Here is a 25,387-nt window from a genome sequence, read left to right as displayed (position 1 = left end):
GATGTTCACATGGCAGAATTTGCTGAAACCAGAGAAGTGGAAGCTTTGTAACAGCAGGTTGCAGAGAGTTTGGTCAAGGTGTTAGGTAAGCAAAGGTAACACCACTGACAGGGATAACAGTGTATGGACACGACACAGATAGCACCGACTGCCACGCTCCCTGAGGTTCACTCTGCACATGGCAGGTTCAGGAGTACACAGCAAACCTCAGCCTAAAGCAGCTCCTGGGGAAACCACCCTTTTCCCTACTTTTCTGCAGAAGAACTCACTGGTTTTTTCCCTGTCACTTCTCCAGTGTTTCTCTGGCTGTTTCTGAGGTGTAACAGCAAGGAGAAGGTGAAGCACCACACACCTCTGTCCAGCTGACAAAAGCACTTTAAACTGCAGAATGGAACAGTTTCCCAAGTGATGCCACAAGACCTGTATCCTACCAGGCCCAGTCGTGTGCTCCCACCTCTGCAAGGCAGCTGTATTTTACACCCACAACTAATTGAATTCCTGGACTTCCTACACAAAATCCCAGCAAAGAAGCAAATAAATGGCACCAGGAGAAGCAAAGAACCCTCAGCTCCTAACACAAACTATCATTAACCTTATATTTAGGACTAAGTCAGAATTCCGAATTCCAACTCCCTTGATCTAGATCTTTGAGTGCCTTTGAAAACTCATCTCCAAATCACACTAGGTATGGATTAAAATTAACATACTGAAGATGGGCCAAAATATTTTGACCTAAGGTCAAAAACTGCACTTGTTTTTAACAGTTTCTAAGAGTTTCTGCTCAAGTCCCAAAAAGGAGACTGGGAAGCATCTTCTCTATTACAGGAGACATTAGTAAATTCTCAGACTAAGAAAAAATTAAGTTAGTTAATAAGGTCTCAGTTCAGGTAAAGTCTACTTTTTACATTTGTAGTGAGGGGAGAAAAAACAACAAAAAACCCCAATTACTCCCCCTCCCCAAAAAATACAAACCAAACAAACCAAAAAAGAAAGACATGTGCCTCAGCAATAACTCACAAATTTAGTTCATATACCTACAGCACAATGCACTGGGACACAATATCCATTTTTAAGGGTAATCACTTTGGTTATATTTATTTCAACATTACCTGCGTGGAGTTCAGATTTCTAATGAACATGCCAAGGGTGATGAACAGAATTTTTACGGCACCCAAACTAAAATATCCAAAGTTTTCAATAACTCAAATTATTTTCAGAGCAGTCTGGAGCATTGAGAGGACTGACCAACTTGATTCTATGTGCTAAGCACACTGACAGTCAAATATTTATCTCTGCACTCTGCTCCTCGCCCCACTCTAATGGCCCACTGGCAAAGTGAACTCAAGTCTGGACTTCACCATGGAAAGATCATTATTTCATGCTTGGGATAACCAAGTCTTCCAAGTTAGGCCACTACTGGAATATTTCAGTACATACAACACTTGGTACAGAAGCCCCTACACCTTAATCAAGCTTCTTGGTCAGATCACCAAGCACCATCTGACTACTCCACTTCCAGTCTTGGACATTTGCTGGGCTAGCAGACAAGCAGTTTTGTGCTTACTGATATTTGGAACAGACCTGCTCTTTATCTTGATTTCCTTCTGTCCAAACCTCAACTCTCTCTCAGCCTGAATGAAGAGAAGACACCCTCAGAGCAGCTACCTCCTCCCCCATGCCCAGTGGCCTCACCAGAGTGACAGGCCCGTGTAATCCCACTTCTCCACATGTGGCCATCACATGTCCCACAAGTGCTGTCTTGCTGTGGGCACAGCACTGGCCTTATGCACTGACTGCTTGTCTCCTGCAATGTCAACAGCAGACAGATAAAAACTGTTCCACATTACAATGGGGCAAGGGGAGGGATGGAATAAAAAAATACTTTACAAGAAATCTATGAGACATCTGAACTTTTCCCAGCTGGTTTCAAGCCAGCTCTACAGGCTTGTTCCACATCAGCTCCTTCTCTGCCCCCAATTTCTCTGTAGCAGCCTCAGTTATTACAAACCATGTTGGTGCCACACAGGATTAGAATCATTCTAGAGCACTTGGGATGCAGAAGAGGCCTCGGAGTGTAACAGTGCAAGTTATGTTCTGAACTCCAACACAAACACTGGGCTGCTGCTGTGCAAGAAGGGCTCCAAGGATGGAGCCTGAGAACCAGTGCACACCTGCAGTCTGGCTGGTTATCAGTTAAGAGTGTGCAAGGCAGCCTAAGGCAGGTCAGCCCCCAGCTCCTGCTCAGGTCACAAGTGGGACACAACCTGATTTTCCTGGCATGCTGGCACTCTACTGTTATTGTTTTCAGTACTGAGTCTCTGTGAAAAGCTTACAGCTTGCTTTCTGACGTGTTAATTTAGACAGCTGCATTTCCAACTGACTCAACCCACAGGGTAGCTTCCAGGAATGCATTTTATCAAGTGCTTTGAGATTCCTGAAGTTCTCTGCGAAGCTCCGTGACTGGACACAATCCTTGGAATAGTTACTACTTTGTAAAAAGCCTGCTATTAAAAACAAGGTGGTTTTTCCCCTTAGATCTTTACCACACCACTTAACAAATGCAATGCTTCCATACAAACCTTACATAACTAATCCTAAAAAAATTCCTTATTTTTACGAGCCTCACAGGAGGCAAAAAACTTGTCTGACATCTGAAGCTCAAGCTCTAAGAGCAAACTTTTTACTTGTCCTCAATTCCAGCAGGATCATAAAGGAGCCCAGAGGAAAAAAATTAAGTATTATTTACTACTTAGCCATTGTTTTCAATTAATTAAGCTCAGAGATGCACATTAAATCAAGTTTGCACACTCAAGGTGAAGCTTTGTTTCTGCAACTGGTGCTGTAAACACAGCTCTGCAATGGAAATAAACTCAAGGCATCTCTGAAACAAGAATTTACATCTCTAAGAATACTCTAGAAGCTTCTCTTTAAGCAGCACACAGAGTTACTGACCACATACTTGGTGTCTACTTTAATGCTCTGCATTACACTGAGTCCATTTCAGCTCCACATTAAACTGTGACTTGTGGACTCACTACAGGCTAGCACTCAAGTTCTACACTGAAGCTGTGCACTCTTGCTTCAAAAAACACCCCATTATCAGGCAGAAAATGTCTTCAGACTTCCTTCCCAACTCCATGTGCGCACTACTAACAAGTGGGGCTGAGCAGAACCAGAATATTCCCTCCAATTCCCACTGGTAATACCTGACTGCCCAAAAAGGCACACACAGGCATTCAGGTATGTGGCAGGTGACCTGGAATCACACCTTCTCAAGATGTGACATGCAACTAAACACAGGTCTCAAACGTCCTAACTCCAGGTTCAACTTGTATTTAAACACAACTCAAGTGCACTGCACAGATTCTTTACAAGTTACCAACAACTGCAATCATCCCAGCTTTTAAATTCATGGTGTCCTGAACCCCAGCAATTCCCTGAGAGAAACTGTTACTGGCAGTGCATGCTGTATGTCATTTTATCTACTTTTTCATGCACACATTTGTGTTTTCATCCACTTCCCATCTTGACATCTGCACTTCAATTCTTACACAAGATTTCCAGCAAAAAAGTTTCTGTCACCTTTAATGAAGCTTTGCCTGGACACAAGGGCAGTCATCAGGTGTCTCTCTCACCTCAAAAGTGGTGTTCCAAGTGCTTTAACAAACCACCACTGGTAGTTTCAATCAGCTACCCTACCTCCCACTGACTCTGCACTACTACTGTGCTCCAACTCTGGCACTACACACAGGACCAGCCCTGGGCCAACACCTTCTTGGAGACCTGCCTTCCTCTGGCACACATCCCTCATGCTAACAGCTTTGCAAAACAGACTTGTACAGACAGACAGCACTAGTAAAAATGACAGTGCATCAGCTTAAGAGCATCTTCACACTTTTTTTATAGAATGTGTCCTACCAGCTCACCTGTGTTCAGCTAAGGGTTATTTCAATGACTGCTGTAGCACGGAAAGGGTTCAGAAGAAGCACAACTGAGTGAGGTGTAAATAAAACAAGTGACAACTCACATTTAAAACTTGCTTCATTCTCCTCTTTTACTGCTTAAGGCCTTAGAGCATTCGTGTCACTGGGCAGAGAATTCTCCAAAGCGATGACAAGAGCTTGGTCAGGCTAAACATGCTTTCTGCTGGCAGCCATTTTTATGAGGAGATGTTTCAGAGAGTTATAGGATTATCACCTTTTTTGCTCCCAAGCAGAAATAAAAAGTTTCCAATGAGTAGACTATGTAAGGCCAAGAGGAGCAGCTCTTATTCTGAAGATAGACCTGCAGGTCCCTCACATTTTACAGGCTAGCTGTGTGCTACAGCTGCTCAGCCTACTGCCAGTCAGCTCTCAGCTAGTCCAAAGCACGACCCACACCATCATGGCGCTCCTCCTGAGCTACAATCAGGCCAAAACAGAACTGCCACATGAACTCTAACACACCCCTCCCCAAACTATGACGAGTTAGAAATGCCACTCCACCATACCAACCTGACCACCAGGCATCGCTCAGCTCACCCTGCAAACTGAAAAGTTAAAGCTAGATTTCCCAACTCCTCAAGACAGGGATCAGAGGACGAGTGGTGCTTGCCGTAGAGCTCGTGGGAATACACAAACACACACACACACACACACACATAAAAAGAAGTGGACATACCCTCGACTGGTCAAGCAAAGATTATACCTGCTCATAACAATGTAAACCCACCTGCCATGATGTCATCCAGCGTGTCATTGAGCGTCTGAGCAGGGCTGGCTACCATTAACCCTTGCTGTGTTTCTGTCAGTATTCCTTGCCCCAGCCCTGCTAGTTGTGCTTGGCCCAGCACTGGCTGTCCAACTATAACACCTTGCAGTTCTGTAAGATTTGCGATGGACCCTGGAGGTAAGGAACCTGCTGCCAGAGGCAAAGCTTGTGGCATGGCCAGAGGCTGAACTGGTGCAAAACCCGTCTGCGCAGCAGCTTGCTGAGGGTCATCTTTGAGCAAGATGGGGTCCACTTGCTGCAATCGTGCATAGTCTCCCTCTGAGAGTTGTTCTCCTACCCCAACGGGAGTCAGCAGTCCCAGATGCTGGCAAGACTGTTGCTGCTGCTGCTGCTGGAGCTGAATTCTTTGCGCTTTTACCTCTAGATATTGCTTTTTTAGCTGCTGCTGAGTTTTCAGCTGTAACTCTCGCTCCACTTTCTGCAGTTCCTCCAAAATCTTTTGTTTCTTCTGGATTTGCTCCTCTCTCGTTTTGTTCAGCTCCTCAATCTTCTCTTTGGTGAGCTGGTCGGCGTGTGCCAATTCCAGGGACTGCAGCTGAGCGTTCTTCTCTATGGCTTCTTTTATCCTCTGCTCCAGCTCTGTCAACTTGCCCTGAGCCTCTTCTACAATGCTCTCTGGAGACTGATTGGTGATGTAACCCTGTACATCCTGGTTGTTTGTTGGCAAATGACTGCTGGACTTTTGTTTAGAAGCAGCTGTGTGAAAAAGAAACCCCCTCAGAACCAATGGAAGTGCATACGAACGGCATCCTCATTACAGAGCTACTGCTGGGCCGCTGCGTGGCCGGCTGCGCGCGGGGCACAGCCCCCGCGGGAGGCGAGCGTGTCCCCAAGGCCCTCCGAGGACACCTGCCAGCTGGCACCCAGCAGTCAGACTGCAATTTACCAGGCCACACCAGTGCACATGCATCCCACATAGCCCTGTGCTACGGTGACAGGTCTGCTCCAGCAATCGGTACGCTTTTGCCAAAGGAAGCGATTGTCTCGAGCCGCTGCTACCGAGTGCTGCTACACGGAAACTGGGAACAAAAAGCAAGGAAATGCTGTCTCTTTACTTGGTGTTCTGCGTCTGGTATGGTGCTGGGACATAAACAAATGCTTACAGCCCTGAAAGCGCAGCCCAAGGGACACAAAAACATCTCTAGGACTGGGACTAGGCCGCCGGCTTTGCAACCGACTTGGTACGCTTTAGGAAGTGCTGGGCTCTCTACAACTAGGCATCCTTGCGCTCCAGGTATCCAGCTTTGCTCAGGTGACAAAGAGTGCCAGAACCCAGGACTGTCACTTAGATCTAGCAGGACCTAACAGGGTGTCTTTAGCCACTAGGTTTTATCCACAGCAGACACGATTTTTGGCCTGTGTCAAAGCTCAGCTCTCTGTCCAGGCAAGGCAAGTATTTCAGCCTTCCTGCAAGAACAAGCAATGGACTAATCCAACTGGTCTTTTATGCAGAAGTCCCCAGTAACACAGCTGACATGCTCTGCCATACCAGGTGGAGAAGCAACAATCGGTTAATTTTGAAGGGCGAAAGGCAAATCAAAACTCAGGATCTGAGGCAGTGGAGGTGCCCAGTTTCTTCCAGCCATCCTCGCTGTATCTCCAGAACAATACAAGTGTACACACAGGATTAATTTTAGGACATGCACGCCTGTATTTGCTACTGCTGATGCTTGACAAAAATTGGGTTTTGACGAGAATTCTTAAGTACAGAAAGCATTAAGTGTCAAAATGGCAAGAGCAAAATAGATGCAAATTTAGTCCTAGGAGGACCTGAGCCACATCAGACTAAGGATTTTACTGCACAAGAAATTCCGCCTTCAATCCAATTAGTCAAACCCACTCCCAGACTACTACCCTAAGGAAACACAAGTTATCAAATCAACTGTGATATGGAGATTAACATGGGTTTTGCAACTTCCATGATCCAATTTCTATAGACTTCTGGGTAACATTTTGCATTGGTTCAGTGTGTCAGACTAGAGATTTTAAGGTATTTACTTAGGCAGATTTCTTGACGTTTTACGATTACAGGCTTAGATGACTGATACTTGGTGGATAAGCAAATCCTTAAAAAAATAATTAAAAAAAAAAATCAAAATTGAAGTTTCCTTGACTGAATCCATAAACACTCTTCATAGGAGCTACTCTGCTACAAGTGCAAGCCTCTATCTTCTACCTAGGAAGGATATTTAGAAAATAAGCTGCAGAACCAGGACTGACCTTTGTTTCTGATGGGAAGGGTTGTGGCGACATTAGCAGGGGGTTTGTCAGGCTCCTGGGGTGGGACGACCATGGGCAGCGCCTGCACTGGTACTCGAGGAGCCTAAAACATCGGATACTAACAGATTACTTTTCTCATACTCCGGGCTAGTTACAATTCAACAGAAGGTAAGCAAAATCTGTTAGGAAAATAGACTTTAATGGTGACTAAGAACATTCAACACGGTTTTTAACATGCTGAATTCGGTAATTAACACCTGGAGATCATGTGATCTCCACGTACTTTGCATCTTTAACCTAAAAAATTATTTGCTGGACTATACTCAGCATGGTACAGTGCTGTACTGTAATACAGCAAATACAAGCCACAATGGGCCATAAAATCAATTCTGTAGAGTTTCATTTAAGCACATCTTTGCACTTGCTGGTTCTGTCCACCCTCAGTGATTTTTTTCCAGCAATACTTAGAGAACAGTAAGAATGATGAGAGCACTACATCGTAACGTTCCAAAGCCTTCCCCATTTCCATTACAGCTCTAGGTAATTTTGAGTGTGCTCACCCACAGTTTATGACAGGACATGAACGACTCTTCTCTCACCTTTAAACTCTCGAGTAAGCAAGTGCAAAAAAGCCCTGCAGACCACGAGCCCTGAACTCTTACCCTGTTGAGGTCATGGGATGGTGGGGTCAGCTGAGTGGCATCAGGTGGAGGAGCAGAAAGCAAGTTGTTTGGGTAATCTAGAAGGTAACAAACCACGCTGGTGTGACCGCCCTTGGCTGCCTCGATCAGCATGGTCGATCCATCCTGAGAGGGAAAGAGCACACAGTTAGAAAAGAGCATCGTGGAAACAACACTGCAGCACTTTGGGACACACAACACCCTACCTATGACTGCCTTCTGCTCTACTAAGTACCCCATCTCCACAAGTTCACATCTAAACTTGAAGACTTGATAAAGTACTTTCCAAAACAAATTAAATTAATAGTACTTCAAAATTCTTTCCTCTTCCACAATCAGCACTTTACAATGAAGGGCAGCCTTGATACTCATGATGATGAAGAGACCTGCACTAACTCCAACAACACGTACATGAGCAGAACACCTGCTTGTGCAAAATTCCATTTACATCATCACAGGCTGGGTGAGTTGTAGAGAAAGGAGAAAATCCAGCTGGGTATCCCTAGTTTTAGAGAAAAATGAGGCAGCTGAGGGACAAACCTTAAGTCTGTGAGTGGGATCAGCACCATGAGCGAGCAGTAACTCCACCACTGCCAAGTGACCTCCGGCACAGGCCAGCGACAGCACTGTGTGATCGTTGTTCGCTGTGGTCCTGTTCACATTTGCTCCTGCACAAACACACGGGCAAACATCAGCTGGTGCACCTCTATCAAATGTAACAGAATTCACTGCTCTGCAATCTACACAGGGAAAACTCCATCCTGCCAGATGTCCTACTCCATGCAAGGCAGGGACAAGAAAAACTCATGAGAATCAGCCTGAGAGAGGGAAAATGGAAAGTCCCAGCCTGTATTGAAACATTAAGCAAGATACAATCCAACTCTGGAAACCAAGAGGCACTTGTAGCTCAACTGCCAAAGACAGTGCTCCAAAACTGCACCATGGGGCATGGAGACCCCAGGGATCCCTACTACTGCTGCTTTACTAGGAATTACAGACTCAAATACACTATTTTTACAACTACATGCAGTTCCACTCATCTCAGCAGCAACCACAGGTAATCATTACATGCCTAGTTGGAGAATCAATTGCCTACTTGAGCTAGGATATTTAAAACAAATCCAAGGAAGTTACACTAGCTCTGACATGTTCTTAACTTGAAGTATTTCTTATGCCAGGAAAACCCAAACCATTCCACACTCTTACCTTTGCTAATCAAGAACTGAACAGTGCAAACATGACCTGCCCTGGCAGCTTTCATGAGAGGAGTTCTTCCACCTTCTGATTCATGCTCCTAGAGCAGATAAAGAAAGGCTTCAAAATCCAAAGTGGCATGTGAAAGAAGGCAAGCCAGCCTCCTGGGTTTTTGTATGGAAAGGTGCTAGACACGGAACATCCTTCTCTAGTGTTTCACAAGCTTAGCCATAAATATTGAGCTAATGTTTGAACTGAGGGTGTCGTGAATGCAGGTGAATCCTTCACCACCTATCTGCACAGGTGTGACTCCTGGACCAAAAGCATTCAAGGCACACAAGGGGGATTTTAATTAAACAGGACATCTTCTGACATGCTTAACATGACTTTTTGATAACACACTGGTGGTGAAAGCCTACTGGAAGGTAAAAATAAGTTTAGCTCCATCACCTCAATTCCATTACAGCACACCAAACAGACTGTCAGCTATCTGATGCATAACGAATAGAACAGATTTGCAGGTACAAGAAGTAACCCAGAATCAGCTCAACAACTTGAAGCTGAATACCATGTCAAAAGAATCAAATCCCCTATTCTCCTATCCAGGCAACCTTGAATGGCTTGGAAATGCTTTAGACATCAATCACCAGAGGACTGTAACTCACCCCAGCACTTTAGGGTAATCTAACAGCCCAAAATACATTAAAGAACATGTAAATTTTCAGCAATGACCACAGAAACAGAAAGAATATCAGATGCTGATTATTTAAGATCCTACTTAGATTTTTAAGGAAGGTAAATGACTTACCAGATCTGCACCTGCCTGAAGTAAGACATCTGCTACATCGGTGTGGCCATTCTCACAGGCGTACGTCAGTGCCGTGTCACCTGTGGCTGTTGTTGCGTGCACATTAGCCCCTGAAACACAAAGGACAAAACCTTGTAAGCTTCATGATGGCCATTACAGAAAACATACAAGCCTCCACAATTTTTACAGGATCAAACAGCAAATGAAACTTCCCTCTTCCAATCCATTATCTATTAAACTGATAACCTGATCGTACTCCAAGAGGAATAAAAACAAACTGCAAGTTTGTTAACAAACTCCAAACAAGTTTACATGAACTCAAACTTCAAAAGCTAAATTAGAGTCCAACCAGTAAACTATTTTGGGCTTCAAAGGCCTTCACTTCAACTTCAAGAAGCTCCTAAAGAAAATGCAATGAATATCACACAAAGTATTTTTCTCCTAGATTAAGCCTTTAGAGAAGTGCTAACAACATGACTCCATACCCGCAGCTAATAAATATTTAACCAGCTCCAAATGCCCCTCTTGAGCAGCCTCCATCAAAGGTGTGGAACAGCCGAGTTCTATGTCAGCTCCTGCTTTGATGAGAAAATCGGCCACCTCCAGGAACCCTCCGCAGCAAGCCAGAGTTAATGCTGTTTCTTGCGTCTCCTCTGTCTGAGCGTTGATGTTTGCTCCTTCAAACAACACAAAACACCAGTTACACAAGGCAGCATCAGCACACAAACCACCTCCATATGCACAAGGCATCTTGTTACCACAGAAAACAAAAATCACAGCAGCTCAGAGCTTCTTCCCCGAGCTGCAGCCCGCACAAGGCCCCGCAGCACTTACCTTGCCCAAGTAACAGTGCCACCATCTCCTCGTGGCCTTCCCGAGCTGCCTCCATCAGTGGCGTGTATCCCTCGTCATTGACCTCTTCCAAGTTAGCCCCACGTTCAATCAGCAGGGCTGCCAGCTCCACGTGCCCACCACAGGCTGCCAGAGTCAGCGGGGACTCGAAGGAGTCCGCAGGCATGTTCACCTGAGCTCCGCTGTCCAGAAGTAATCTTGCCACTTCCACGTGACCATCCTGGAAATGCAAAAAAAAAAAAAAAACAACAAGATCAGAAGACTGACCAAATGGAAAAACTGCTTTTCTCCACAGCTTCACAGCTTTGTCACAGACTCAAATTCCCTCAAAAAACACAGAAAGCAATGAGGGAGTAAAATGAGTCCAAAAACATAATGAAACTTGCTGAATATTTCCCTAAATATTTGGATGAAGATCTCCTATATTGAACAGGCACCTGTAGAAACGTTGAGCATGTTTTACTCAATATGTGATGTCAACCTCATATCAGACCTCTCTGTCAATGGTGTAAGCAACAAGCAGGACAACTTTGTATGAGACTCCAGCTCAGGTGTTTGGGATCAACTTACTTGGGGCAGGGGGAACTCCAAAATAAAGGCCAGAAAGTCAAGAGGGAGCTTGACACTATTTCAGAAGCTTGTCTCCTCCACAAGAACAACAGTGAGATTCTTTTGCTTCCTCCCTTTCTTAAGAAGCAGCCATGCACACTGACCTGGCTTGCCTCATGGCCCCTGCACAACTATTTCACTGCTCAATTTAACAGCAGAGTCAAGACTTGCTTTCTCCTTCCAAGTGAAAAGCCTAAACGAGACCACTTGTCAGGGGTTCCTTACACATCCCAGAAGCCACCCACCTGAGCAACTGCATTCCCTTGGCAGGATTCTGGCAGGGCTTTCCAGACATCATGATCATGCTCCACTGTGATCAAACCCCTTCTACCAAAAGGCAGCTCCTAGGTTTGCTTTCTTCCTTGCAAAATACTTCAGCATAGGATCTCTGTCACATTTTCAGTATTTCATAAAGTCAGGAACTATTTGAAGTGGCTTTTCAGCTCCATGTTTACACTGGAGGCCTGACACATCCAATTGCCATCCCATGCTGCTTTGTTCAGACAGAAGCAGAGCCTGGCTGGGTCGCTGAGCTCCAACAACAGCAAGAACTCTCCAAGCTGGTTTTCTCCATGAGGAGATGGCTACCATTCCAACTTGGAGGAACCAAAATCTGACAAACAAAACACCAGAGGGCTGCAGCAAATAAACAGCCACTCACCAGGAACACAAGGCATTCCCAAGGTTGTCACTGAATGAGCCAAGTACACCTCGGTCTCAGATTAATTCCTAAGAGGCAGCAAATCTCATCCACAGCCATCCTTGCCAAGCTGGAAACCACAACTCCAAAAAGCTCTTTTCCAGACAAAATACCAAACTGCATCTGACGTTTTTCCGCTTCATTTTCTCAAGTGTTTCATACCTTATTCTGATATCCAGGGAGCAAAGCACGGCTTCCTCTCGGAAAAATATCTAGGACATTAACTAGGACATATTCACCTTTTACATGAAATGACAGTACTATTTTAGGGAAAAACTCCAAGCCTCCATAAAGAATCTTTCCTCAGGGAAATGCAGAGACGGTGCCTCATCCATCAGGCTCTGGCAAGACAGCTACCTGCTCAGCCCTGCTCCGCGCTGAGGATGGCACGACACAGCACCGAGGCTTGCTTCAAAGCTTCCTATGTGGGCCAAGCAGCCTGCAGGAGAACTGCTGGAGCTGCACCACACAAGGGAACTGGATCCATGTTTTAATAACATGGGGTGAGCTGGGGCTGCTGAGCTCTCCTACAACAGCCAGGAAAATCCTTCCAGCTGCTAAGGGATCAGGAAAAGTCACCTGAGCAACTTTCATGAGAGCACCAGCTGCATTTTAAAGCTGAAGCTCTGCGGGCAGCAGACCTTCAGCAAGAGCAAACACCAACTAGATCACCCTGCTTTTTGTTCCCACAAGGCAAGGGCCATTGTCCAACAGCTCAGGTGCATTAATTCAGTATTAACTGCTGTCTGAAAATACTCTCAGGAACAAGTCTTGCAGAACACACAAGGCTGCAGAAAGGTTTAAACCTGCGCTGGCTATGCCACAGACAGACCATTCTGTGAGGACACATTCAAGCTCAAAGCTGCTCCAGAGAAGGAAGTTTTCTCCTGCCACTGAAGAGCAGTAACTGTTTCTGCACAAAGAACGTGCTGAGATGGAAGTCCTTGCTCTGCTTCATTTCACACTGCAAGGTTTTTAAATACTGCAAGAGAAAGCTGCTCCTTCTCTTGTCAGCAGAGCTGAAGGTATGAGACTTTCAACTATCTGCCAGCTCTGAGCACCGGCGTGGAACCGCCTCCCTAAGAACAGCTTCCTGCAGAAATAAGGGAGAAGAATTTTTTCCCACTGCTCAGTAACTTTTAACAAAAATTAGATCTTAACATCTCTGTGGGTCTGATGGATTTTTTTTAGTCTATTAGAAGAGTTAAAAGGGCAGAAGAGAATGACAAGGAAAGGAAGGCTTGATCCATAACTCCACCACAAAAACATTGTGATGAGAAGGCAACTGCAACATCAAACAAGGTCATTTTACCATCAACTCCCAGGAACTGGTTGCAAGGCCGTGGCCAAGGATATTCATGTGGCTGCTCTAGCAAGATTTCAGGGTGAGATAAAGGACAGCTCGAGTTCTGTTTACCTACGTGACTTTCTGTGGAACAACTTTCAAGAACTAGAATGGTTTCTGTTAATCATTCCCCCATCTGAAACCATTAACTTCCGTCAACAGACACAACTGGCTGATTTTAGAACCATTGCAGTTGTTTTAGGAAGGGCAGACTAAGCAGGGATTTACTGTCCTCTTCTACAGCCTCTACACGGGTTTACAGTGTGACATTACACAAGGCTAATGCCGTGAAAATCCCAACACATGAGGAATCTATTTGGAGAGAAGGATAAAAAGAAAATTTAAGAAATGAATTCTCAGTTTAACAATCAAGTTGACTTCCCATCAAGCAGACAAAACAAGTAAAACATCACAGTTAGATTCTGTACCAGACAGACACTCAAAGGAGTCACTTTCTCCATCTTCAGCAAGAAGAGAGAGCCCACAGACCTCACTGCTCAAGCCTTACATCTCTTACCATGCACGCCTCCATGAGAGCAGTGTGCATCTCATCTGTCTTGTGCTCCTGGTCTGCACCGGCCTCCAGCAGAAACCTCACCATTTCCAGATGGCCTGTGTGGAAAAATGGTTAACAGAGGGAAACTGCTTGAGAAAGTGCATTTCAACACTCATAGTGTTCTAAAGTATGTAATGAAGGTCACGGATGTCCACGTTGCAACATAAAAAATCCACCCTGGAAATGTGTGTTTGTATCTCTGCCATCTAAATGCACAGCAGCTTATGGGAAAAAACATAAATGAAAGACTAAGACCAACTTCTACACAGGTGCCACAGAGGTACCTCTGCTACCAACATCAACGACTTCATGATGGCAAGGGCCTAATAAAACATGTGCTAAGTGACTATAACAGCAGCTGCTGGGCTGTAGGAACATATTTTGCCTCTTAATTAAACATCTTCATCCCTTTCTGGGGTGCTGCAATTTTGCTGCCTAATGCCCTAAGAGAAGAAACAAAGGCCTGCTGTCCTCAGCACTGACACCTAAAAGGCAAAGTCCTAAGCCTTCCATGATTTGCCAGTGCCAAGTCCTCTAAAATGAAATATTTACTGTATTTAAGCAGAGGTACCTGGCATAAAACAGCTGTAATAAAGAAAGCTTAGCGTACTTATTCTGTACTATAACACACTGGTTCCTTGTCTCTTCATTTGTTGAACAGAGATCTTCTAAGTAATCATACCTCAGACCCGAGTTTTAGATCTGCATACTCAGACTCCGCACACAGATGATTTTGCACATGGCACAGGCGTGCCAGGACGAGGGCAGCACAGGGTCTGCTCCCACCTCTCAGTGCCCCTGCTGGTGGGCAGCAAGGCTGTCCCCAAGCCCTGCGGGCACTGGGTGCGGTACCTTTGTAGCAGGCCAGCGTCAGCGCGCTCTCCTTGAACTCGTTGGAGTGCGTGTTGATGCCCGCCCCGTTCTCCAGCAGCACCCTGGCCACCTCCACGTGCCCGGCGCTGCCGGCCTCCATCAGCGGCGTGTGCCCGTTCTCGTTGTGGTCCTCGATGCTGGCGCCCGACTCCAGCAGCACCTTCACCACATCCACGTAGCCCCCGGCGCAGGCGTACGTCAGGGCTGTGTTGCCTTAAGCCAGAGAGAACACGGGTTGGGAGCAGAACCTGATGGCCTTCCTCCACCCAGAACTTCACCTGACGCTCCAATCCATCCCTTCTACCTGGATACCTGACGGAACAAGGCTTTTCAGGCTACAGATGAAGAACTACAGGGAGGGGGAAATCAGTAATGGCCCCAGGCAGCTCAGTGCTGACAGACTGAGGACCTCCTAGTGCCTTCACTGTTGCACCTCTCCTCCCATTTCTAGCCCAGCCTATGCCACAAAGCCCCATCCATTTTCCTGTTAATCAGCAGTGGCACATGATGCTGTAAGAATGAAAGCTCAAAACCAGGAGTAGAACGAACTGCTGCTTCTAAATCAAGTCTTAAACACCTGCAAGGGGCTGGTTCCAAAATGTTCCTGGTCCTTACAAAGAAAAGAACACAACTTCAGTGGAAAAAATACAAAACCATGGATCTGCACACAAGAGTCAAAGAATCTGCCTCTGTGAAAGACATCCTGAAAAAAGTTAAAGGTCAAGGCCATATTGCCACTGAGAAAACTGCTACACTGTAAAAAAAAATCAAAAAATAACTAAGGGGTCTTCTGGTACCCCCCTCTCCCTGTCACTCGGGGTCAGCTCAACATTCATCAGTTACTGCTGACTACACACCAGCTCTCCACTTCCAGGCTACAAAAACTTACAAGGTTTCCCAATCTGGTCACTTCAACATAAATGGCTAGCAAATTACCACGGAAAGAGGGGAAGGGGAGGCCTTCTTCTCATTTTTCCCCTTGTGTTTGCTGACCTGGCACCAAATGACTTTTCCATGTACATGCAAATTTACCAAACCGTGCTTAAAATGTGACAACAAGTCCTAGGTACTCAAACACCTTCCAGTTACTAACTGACCTTATCCACCTTTCTATGCCTCCATAATACTTGATCTCCATCCAACAACATTTCAGAGTTCCACTCAGAAAATAGAATTTAAATGGCAAAACCACAAGGAAGCATTCTGCCTTGCTGGGCTGAGAGCCACTGCTCCCCAATTTCCACAGAGCAAATCCCAGCTCTGCAGTGGTTCCCAAGAGCCCCTTTACCTGTGGATGACTGTGCGTTCACATCAGCACCGTGAGCTAGCAGCAGCTTGACAATTTTGACGTGCCCGCCATTGGCAGCAGCCATCAGAGGGGTGATGTCTCCCTTGATTCCCCGGTCCTCCACATTGGCATGCATCGCCAGGAGAACCTGCCGAGAGACACTGATCAACCACACAGTGACAAACCCTGCCCCTGCACCGCCAACCCCCACCTCCACCCCAGTGCTGGGTGAGCAATCCTCACAGAAAGCAGGCACCCAGAATGCATCAGCAACATTTTGTGTGTGTGAGACTCCTCTGCAGACGAGCTGCCATTTCTCACTTCCTTAACACCCCCTTACAGGTGCACAAAATGCTAATAGATTGATTTAACATCTCTTCATGTACAACACACACACGGGACGAAGAGCCAGGAAACCAACCTGTGCAAGCTCATAATATCCTGCTGAGCAGGCCAAGCAAAGGAGGCTTTCCCCTTCCTCTGTGTGCTCGTTCACACTGCGGCCTTCAATGAGCAGCTTCCGCACAGCATTGACGTCTCCTTCGGAACAAGCCTCGGCCAAGCTGCGGCTAACAAGGGGAAAGCATTCAGAGGGGAAAGGGACTCTGCCTCAGCTCCAGTGTGCCATGAGGACACAGTCAGCAAAAAAGGAAACACCAGCTAAAAACGTGCCAACTGCTAATTAAAGAAGCACCAATTTTACACTTGAGCTTTCCCAGCTAACTTGGCTGAAAATTAAGTTGTGTACCATATCCACTCCTGCTATTAATTTTTAACAGAAGTTTACAAGAGAAATAGATGCAGGATATCCCAGGACCAGAGGACATAGAAATCACCTGTCAATCTTGAGAAAACTTTATTTGTTCAGCACTGTAACTATTAATTAAACTAAAACAAATCACCCACATCAGTCTTCTCTTGTAGGAAACTTAACCACTTCACTTCTCTCCTGTGCTGAAAATACCAGGGTCTTGTAACCAGACATAATTTTAATACATGGAGAATCAGGTCTGAAATATGCCTCTTCACTACATGTTGACCTTTCTTTTTTAATTTCCAAGAACCTCTGTTTTTACAACAACTTCAGCAACTACCACCATTCCCAAGAAAGAGGTGCAGAGGAGAAGAGGGGATGCAGAAAGAACAGAAGCAGACACAACCCAAAATTATACTGCTCTTCATGCTGTTCCTACAGCAAGAAATCTTTCTTTGGAGTTATTCCATATAGAAGGAACAAACTTCTGACTAGCACAGCACCACTTGGCTGTCCCTACTAACACTGTTTCCACTGCACTGCAGCCTTACGGCAGCCTGGAAGGAAACCTCCTTCTTCTTTCCCTCCTGCATACCCCAGTGGACAAAACTGCACATCTAAAGTCGCCAAGTCCAGTACAAGAGCAGCAACTCCCTGGCTGAGGCAACACTGACCACTGTGGAACTCCAGTCCCTCAAGGCTGTTTCCCTTCCTCAATTAAAAAGGCACTCTGAAATTCCCTAAAAGATTTTTTTCATCTCAAATCTTGTTTCATGGTATCACTGAATGACCCAAGTGGGGATTTGCAACTCTGTGGAACAGTTCTAAGGCCCATACCATTGAAGAGCTTAGAAATGTTTCTACAGCTGGTCATGATACACTCCTTGGAGTGTCAATCCATAATTCTAAGCAGCATGAATTGCTTCACTCTCTACTGCAAGACCTGCTAGTCTACAAATACTTCAGCGGGAGAGGCAAAGGTGATAACTTGGCACCAATTCCACTTGCCTAAGAGTTTCATCATGCCCTCAGCACCAGGGCTAGAACAAGAAAAACCGCTTCTAGAAGGAGCAAAGGGCTGAGAGGCTGCAGGACAAAAGCTGCCTTACTTGTCCGTCTGCCCTGCATTGGCCGTGCTCTCCGCTCTCATCCGGGTCAGCGCGGCGGCAGCTTCATCCAACGCGCAGCTGACCGACGAGGTCAGCCTGCGGAGCACCTCGGGGTCTGCAAAGGCTTTCCCATCCGCCGTCGACAGCTTCCCTATTCCTGCCATGCCCATCCACAGCCCACGGGGACGCGTGCCAGCAAAGGAGAGAACACACAAGGTGGAATTGAGCCTGTGAGAGCTGTCGGCAGGAACGTTCCAAGCACAATCAACTACAGCTTCCAAAACGATGGGTTTAACTGTTCACAACACTCATTGGAAGCTGCACCTGACTGAAACCCTCCAATCCACAGAAGGAATCAGTTTTCAGCTACTGAAACTACTTTAATATAAGCAACTATCAAAGCTTTTCACACAGCAGCTACTACAAAATAAAACCTATTGAGCCATTCAGGGTTTGACATAACGGCACACGCCAAAGTCAGGCATCAATTTTGACTCAGGCTTTTAGAACGCCAATATGGGAGAAGTCTGACTGGAAACATCTTCACGTGAAATTCTGACTTTCCAGACCTTGGAACACTCCAAAATGAACTTGTTTCTCTCCCATGACACCCTTGCCAAATCCACCCCACCATGCATTTTGCAGCTGTATGGTGCTCCCATAGATTATGTGGACTCTTGTAAGGGCTTCGGGGTTAAACCTCTACGGGACACGAGGACTTACCCGCCGCCTCAAGTAAAGCTTCTAATCTCGCCTGGGTTTCGGGATCTACTGTTCTCAGGTCAGCACCATCAGCAGTACTTGACAGCAGCAATTTAGAAGCTGTTTCCAACATGGGGTTTTCGAGATCATCCTGATCCAAGATGAATGATTCCACCTGAAAAGTAACAAACCTGGTTTAAGTATGATATAACTGACCAAAATGGACTGAAAATCAGAAAAAAACCCATATCTGCAGTTATTATTTAAGCATTTTATTTTTAAGTACTTGGTTAGCTTTCAGTACCTCACTTTGGGTCTGATGTCCCCTAATCCAACACCCAAAGAAAACAACCAAAAGGACAAGCAACACCTTCCACATAATATCAACACCACTACAAAATTACTTTATGCCACAGCATCTTTCTTAAGAAAACATTTTCTTAAACTTGATCTATAGAATATGCAACTGTTTATCTGCCTTTTTTAGAAAACAGATGCTGAGCTGTCCGAATTCCTCTGTAGACTCTACTTTTCTGTGCTGTCCATCTGTTTTTGCTGTGAAATAGGTAGAAATTAGGAACGAGATGAGTGTTTTAGAGAAGAAAGCCCTAATACTCATTTGTATTATCCTGCCTGCTAGAGGACAAGTAGTGCAGAGAAGACACTTCTCTGAGAGTTCCATGAGCTCACTCCACAGCCTGTGAACTACTCACCAAAATGATTATTAAATTAAAAAGACCAAGTTAAACATTCCCCTACAAAGCTCAACAGCTTCCAAAATTCCCAGTTTCGAAACCCAAACCCCAATCCCAAAGCAGAATCAATTAAAATGCCAGTCTGCTCAACAGAGAAATCACATGTGCCACCCCTATAACAATTAAAAACTGCAATCACCTCTGGATAAAAGCAGCCACTGTCTGCATCTGTTTCCACATGGACATACCTCGTTCAAACAGAAAATTATTTTATTCTTAAGCTTCATTTGTGTCTCCAAACTTTCAAAGCAGTCCCATGAGCATCACAAGTTCAGATTCCTGCAGATAAATTCCCCAAGAACCCATCTATGTGGGCAGATAAACCAGAAGAGCAATCAGGTCATCTAAGGACTCGTGGAAGGTTCCTCCAGCCTCCTATCCATTCTCTTGTCACAAGCGGGGAGCTCACACAACTTTTGCCTTCTGTCTCCCACTCCACACTTCCAGGACACACTCAGCTTCAACCCAAATCCCTTACTTGCTAAGGAAGGCAGGCGGAGCTCTACTTCCCAATTTTCTTCATTTTATCCCTTCAACACCACCGTTGAGAAACAAAGCCTCTGGTCAGCTCTCGGCAATACACAAACACACATCTCAAGGGCACCTTGAAAGGCTCCCTCTGCTCTTTTGCAGCCACTCTGCCCCTCCTCCTGCAAATCTGGGAACACCAAGCTCAAAGGGAGGACTTCAGCTTCAGACCAAGGTGGCTCTGCTGCCAAAAGCAGGATGGTCCAGCAGCACTGCCCGTGGCTCCTCAGCAGTGCTTTTTCCAGCCATACTCACACAGGCTGCTCTCTCCAGTTTGGCCAGCTGGTGAAGGTAGCTCCAGGTTTCCTCCCCAGTCCTCAGGAACCCTGCCTTGGAGGGCCCTCTGCCCACCACTGCCCTCTGCACCTACACGGGTACTTCAGGCCTGTTGTGGTTCATCTGAGGACTTGCCATTTGCCTTGTTGCAGAGGACAGGCAGCCCGCTGCGGCAAGACAGGGGAGCCGCTGCGCTGCTCAGGAGCCAAGCGACAGCTTTCACCCCTGGAAAGGCAAACTCCGCAGCCGTGGAAGGATTCTTGGCTCACCCAACTCATGCTAAATCCCAACTGCTCAGACTAACTGAAAAAAATCTCCTCCAAGTGAAATAATGAACAGCTGGTCGTGGTTCCTCCTAACACTATGAAATATTTGCTAAAAAGAAAGTCAAAATAGGAAAACTACTCTCCCCCACACATCTCCTCTCCCCAAAATTAGGTCTTTCGTGCAGTCTAAGTTTCAAATGGAAAAATCCTCCCATCTTCCTTCCAGCTAAGAATATGTGCATGGTGTGATTAAATAAACAACCCAAGGAGAACAGGGAGAAGCAGAAATCCACCCACAAACAACACAGCACTGAGACTCCCATGAGGGACCAGGAGAAAACACCCTTACAATAAAGTTTGGGGAGAACTTTTACCTTATGTGCTGTCACTGAAAACATTTCAGAACAGTAACAAGAAATTAACTAATGGGAAAAATACTTGACACTATTTTATTACATACAGAGTAAAAATCTTTTCATTGCGAGGTAGAAGAGATCCACCTTCAGCCTGCAGCTTGCAAAACTTCTCATCTCCTCTGCAGGTTCAAAATTGTTATTTACCTACAGGGTTTCATTACAGTCTCGTATTTTCAGTTTTTCTACACAACAGCAAGTACCATACAGGGACAGCGATAAAGACATGGTGTACCAAAGCAGGGAACAAAACCCTCTTTTGGCAGAAGGGAAAACTCTACTTCTGCTTCTCAGCAAATCCTGCCTTCTCCACAGAAGCTACAAATGAAGACAAATCACTTCCATGTACCAGGTCAAGTAAACAGACGTTTCCTTTAAAGGGCTTCAGACGTATTTTATTTCCCTTGACTAAAAAAAGTGTAGAATAGCATACAAATGCTCCACCTTACATATCAGAATATTTCATCTGCATGCTCTGTCAGCACTCCTCCAATCCAACAATACTCTGACATAACCCAATTGTTCAGGGCCCCAGCATCAGCCCTTTTAAAAGATTTCTCCTACCCTCTCATCCTGCAGCAACAATCTCATGTTCTGTCCTGGCCTAGGTTTACTTTGCTCAAACAAATTTTTAATATATTTGACAGTTCTACTTCCAAAAAGGTGCCAGGAGAACAAAACTCTCAAGTTCTGGCTGCTCTCAAACAGGACTCATGTCTGTACACCCTGAAGACAGCCCTGTAAAATGCCAGCAAGCTGGTTCTGACTGACAAACACCAAATTCTGAACATGCACTTGAACAAGTGCCAGGTTAGGACAGGAAAACAAAGCACACCTGAGCTGCCCCAACTGGCGTGGCTCTGCCACCACATGGCACTCAGAGACAGAATTCAGCTCTTGATGCTAACTCTGACTTCACCCATCTCTCTCCATCAAGGCACCCACACACAAAACTGCCATCAGCACAGATCCCACTGTGGACCCAAGCCTCCACATCATTTCACACAGATGTATACTAAGGTCAAACAATCAACTTCCTCTCAGAGTGTCCCTCACAGGAAGAAGACACAACAAACCCCAAGTAATTACACACGCATAAACCAAAACAAACAACAACTCTCTAGCATTAAGGACTTGAAAAAAAGCTTTGGGTTAGCTACTGATTTCAAATTTGCTGCTTTTAAGGATAAACATGGATTAGAATCTTCCTAATTTTACACCAGGCCAGGGAGGGAGGGAGAAGGGAAAGTACATCCCACCTACAAACAACTGTCTCTTCATACAATCTCCTCCCAGGAGGCAGAAATGCAGTACCCAATACCAGCAGCTCCTCTAGAACCCCAGCATCAACCAAATGAGCAAAATGAGTATACAATGCCTAAATTAACATCACAGGTTGAAATGACAGCAACTGCAACCTTACTCCGGGCAGAAGAACCTGCCACCAGTTCCATTCCCTGAGAGCTTTAACATGAGCTGAGCTCTATCTGAATAAAACCACCTCTCACTCACTCGAGGAACAAGGCAGAAAATACTTGGTATCCAGCAGCCACCACCCTCACTGCAAAAGCCACAAACTCCATTATTTATCCATCTAATCAGTGCATGGCTCTGCTCATTTACAGAGCATCTCTAGCATTTAGTTATCACTGAGTTATGGTTCTCCTAAATGACATCTCTGCTGTAAGGACAACCCCAAAGCAGTGAGAAAAGGCTGTAAAAAGCCATTTTCTCCTTCCCATCTCAGGTTCCTTGTCTGATTCCAAGACCCTATTTTGCTGATCCCATTCCCTATTCCTTCTCCTTCAGGCCATCCTGTATGCCATAGTGTTGATGTGCTCCTGCCTTCCAGCATTTAGCCAGAGCAAGCAGTCTGTCTAAACCACAAAAGCTAAAATCACGTCAGTAATGTGCCATGTGGAGGCAGAGCAGCAGTGAGTGTCCCAAATGGCACACTGGGGCCCTCAGCCAGCCCAAACCCTTGCTCAGAAGAAGCCAAACGGCACCTTGGGACAAACACCCAGTGCCATCTCCCTGGCAGCTGCCTTCAGCCATCTGTGAGACAGGAGGGTCTCTGGATGACAGGCTCAGAGCGCTAGGGCAGAGCTCCTGAAGCAGCACCAAGGAAGCAGAGCCCTACAGGGAAGTGTCTGGCAGCCAGGCTGTACACAGCAGCTCTGCACGGCCGGGAAACAGCAAGTCGGGCTCATCACCCTACCAGGATTTACTTTCTAAGCTTCAGTGCTTTTAAGCACCGTAATATAAAACAGCAGCACCTCAAACTGCATTTGGATGAACCACACCAGCTCAGACAAGTATTAGCAGACAAAAAAATCCCACCTCTCTGGAAAAAAAACCCTTTTTGCTTATTTTTGGGGTTGGCCCCTATCTTCCAGTCTTAAAATCCAACACAACTTCATGTCTCAGCTCTTCTAAATGAGGACTTTTGCCTTCTATTAGTCAAGGGACACAATTTAGAACTTGCTAGATTTTGACCTTGGCATTTGGGCCTTTGGTGTTTGACACCCAGAGGGTACCAAAGATGCTAAGAGGACCAGAGGAAAGTCCTTCAGAAGAACCCTAAGGACAAGGAACAGCCAGTGGCCATTGCCAGGCAGCAAACTGTACCCCCTAAAATAAACCTTACCTAACGCTCCTTTTGGATCAGTTCTTTGTGAGGCACTTACTGCCAATTAGCAAGCACTTGAACAGCTGATTTGTCGCAGCTCCAAAACTTCTGGAGAGCGACAGAAGGTTTTTAAAGACAACAATAAATTTAGTACGAATTGTCAACTCTGGTGTTGCAAAGCCACCTTCAGACCAAAACCACAACTATGACCACGTCAGTTAACAACCCTTAGTCCTACTCTGCTGACTTCAGCTCCACTTCCCTGCTTGAAGAGCAAGGAAGTTCCAGATTCTTTCCTTACTCAGCTAAAAATTACTCCCTTACAGTGAGCAGTTTTCATCCTGATTTCCAGGAGGAACTCCTCATGCCTGACCTACAGCCACACTGCTTTCCCTGGTGCTCCAGCAATTCCCGTCCGAGATAATCTCAGCTTTCCTTCCAGAACAATTTCAGCTCTCACACCTCCAAGACACTGCACTGACAAACAATCCATCTATCCATCCTTCATACATTACTGAGCATTTCTTGACAGCCTATTTCCCACTGTTCACTTCAGGACTACACTTGAAGTCTGTTTCACACAGCAATAGCAATGTTTATACTATTACCTTGCGAGGGGAACACACAGAGGAAATAAACCCCCACTCCCAGTGCAAGAACAAAGTCCAGCTCTGACTAATAAGAGCCTAAGTTCACTTTGCAAGACACTGCTAGGGCTTTTTCATGCCTTATATCTAACCATTTGATGCACATCAAAGCATTCATGAGGCAGGAGTGAATCAAAACAAAGCAAGGATCATCTGAAATATGACAAAGTGGGCCAAGTATTTCAAGCATCCATTTTTCACTCTGGGATCCAAAACACAACATTTAAATTGGCAACCCAAAACCTATGCAAATTACAAGGTACAACACCCCATACTACAGCAAGAGCTTCATGTTTGCTCTCCCTCACCCTGCTACACCTTTTAGCCTTCAGAATGTCACCTCTGATGCTTTCAAAACACATGAGCCCATCTCACCTTCAGGACAGCTTACTGGAAAAAATACTCAGATTTGAAACATCAAGACAGAGAAATTAACTTACACATGTCTTCAAACACAACACTGAGAATGGATTTTGACTTTCACAGACTAGCTATTGAGGGGAAGTATAGGGTTCTGCCTTTTCACCTTCGTGTTTTCAGGTGAGACTACCACTTAGTAACACAGGTTTCAAGGCCCTGTGCAGATCTTCACAGCATTAATAATGCATTATAGTATAAATTCCATCCAAGGCTTTACTGAAGCCAAGGCTCTGGCAGTGCCTGTCATTTCTATGGGTCAAACCCTCCACCACCCCATTAGGATGACATATCCCTGAAGCATCAGTGATGGTTTGCTGGCTCCTTACACAAGACACCAGTTTCTTTAGATAGAGATCAGCTCCCTGGTCACTGCAAGGGAAAGCAGACATGGAAGCCAAGTGCAGCAGATGATCAAGTGCCCACTCCACTTCAGCTCTGCAGATTCTGTGTGCTTTCCTCAAACCTATTTCCTAAGAGGAGCAAGCTGGGTGATTCTCACTTGCCCTAGCCTGCTACTAGAGCAGCACAGTCACCACAGACACTGTCTGACAGCACCACCTCTTCCCTGCACTCCCTGGTGAGGACTGCTCCCACTGATCTGGGATACACAATCAGATCCCTTGTCTTCTCAACATGCACTGACCCTCCCCAAACCAAAACGCCTCGTTCAGCACAAATCCCAAGTCTGGCAGATCTGGAACATCTCAACAGTATCTTCTTTCATTTTATTCCTTTGACTGTACACTCCATTTCTCTCACTGCTGCTACAAAAATGGAAAGGGGGAGAGGAGAGGGAGGTGAGAGGAGCAGCATGCTGCTGAAATGGCATAACACAGTCCCTGGGACTGGCACCAGCCGAGTCTCTGCTGCAGGGACACCTGCATTAGGACTGCAGTGTGCTTCTGATGACGAGACAGGTGCTGAGGTATTCACAGGAAAATTCCCTGCTCTCCTCCGCACGCTGCATTCCCAGCAGCATACACAGCAATAAAA

General features: G+C 45.7%; 1 protein-coding gene across 4 annotated transcripts in view; it reads right to left on the bottom strand.

Moving 5' to 3' along the window:
- Window positions 1-25,387, bottom strand: part of ANKRD17 (ankyrin repeat domain 17) — a 67,457-nt gene that overhangs the window by 15,371 nt on the left and 26,699 nt on the right. For 3 of the 4 annotated variants that reach the window (XM_050973360.1, XM_050973361.1, XM_030239600.2), the window contains exons 2-15: window positions 18,482-18,635; window positions 17,759-17,915; window positions 16,317-16,464; window positions 15,896-16,043; window positions 14,587-14,820; window positions 13,696-13,790; window positions 10,507-10,744; window positions 10,158-10,349; window positions 9,673-9,782; window positions 8,877-8,964; window positions 8,211-8,338; window positions 7,653-7,796; window positions 6,991-7,093; window positions 4,711-5,466 (exon numbers count right to left, since the gene is read on the bottom strand). In XM_050973360.1, coding sequence (XP_050829317.1) covers window positions 4,711-5,466; window positions 6,991-7,093; window positions 7,653-7,796; window positions 8,211-8,338; window positions 8,877-8,964; window positions 9,673-9,782; window positions 10,158-10,349; window positions 10,507-10,744; window positions 13,696-13,790; window positions 14,587-14,820; window positions 15,896-16,043; window positions 16,317-16,464; window positions 17,759-17,915; window positions 18,482-18,635 — 2,695 coding nt within the window. The remainder of the gene's footprint in view (window positions 1-4,710; window positions 5,467-6,990; window positions 7,094-7,652; window positions 7,797-8,210; window positions 8,339-8,876; window positions 8,965-9,672; window positions 9,783-10,157; window positions 10,350-10,506; window positions 10,745-13,695; window positions 13,791-14,586; window positions 14,821-15,895; window positions 16,044-16,316; window positions 16,465-17,758; window positions 17,916-18,481; window positions 18,636-25,387) is intronic. The other variant, XM_050973362.1, reaches the window with a different exon arrangement.

This window comes from Serinus canaria, chromosome 4, assembly GCF_022539315.1.
Source record: "Serinus canaria isolate serCan28SL12 chromosome 4, serCan2020, whole genome shotgun sequence".
Classification (NCBI taxonomy): domain Eukaryota; kingdom Metazoa; phylum Chordata; class Aves; order Passeriformes; family Fringillidae; genus Serinus; species Serinus canaria.
Note: the sequence above shows the minus strand (reverse complement) of the source record. Positions and strands in the feature narration are given on the sequence as shown.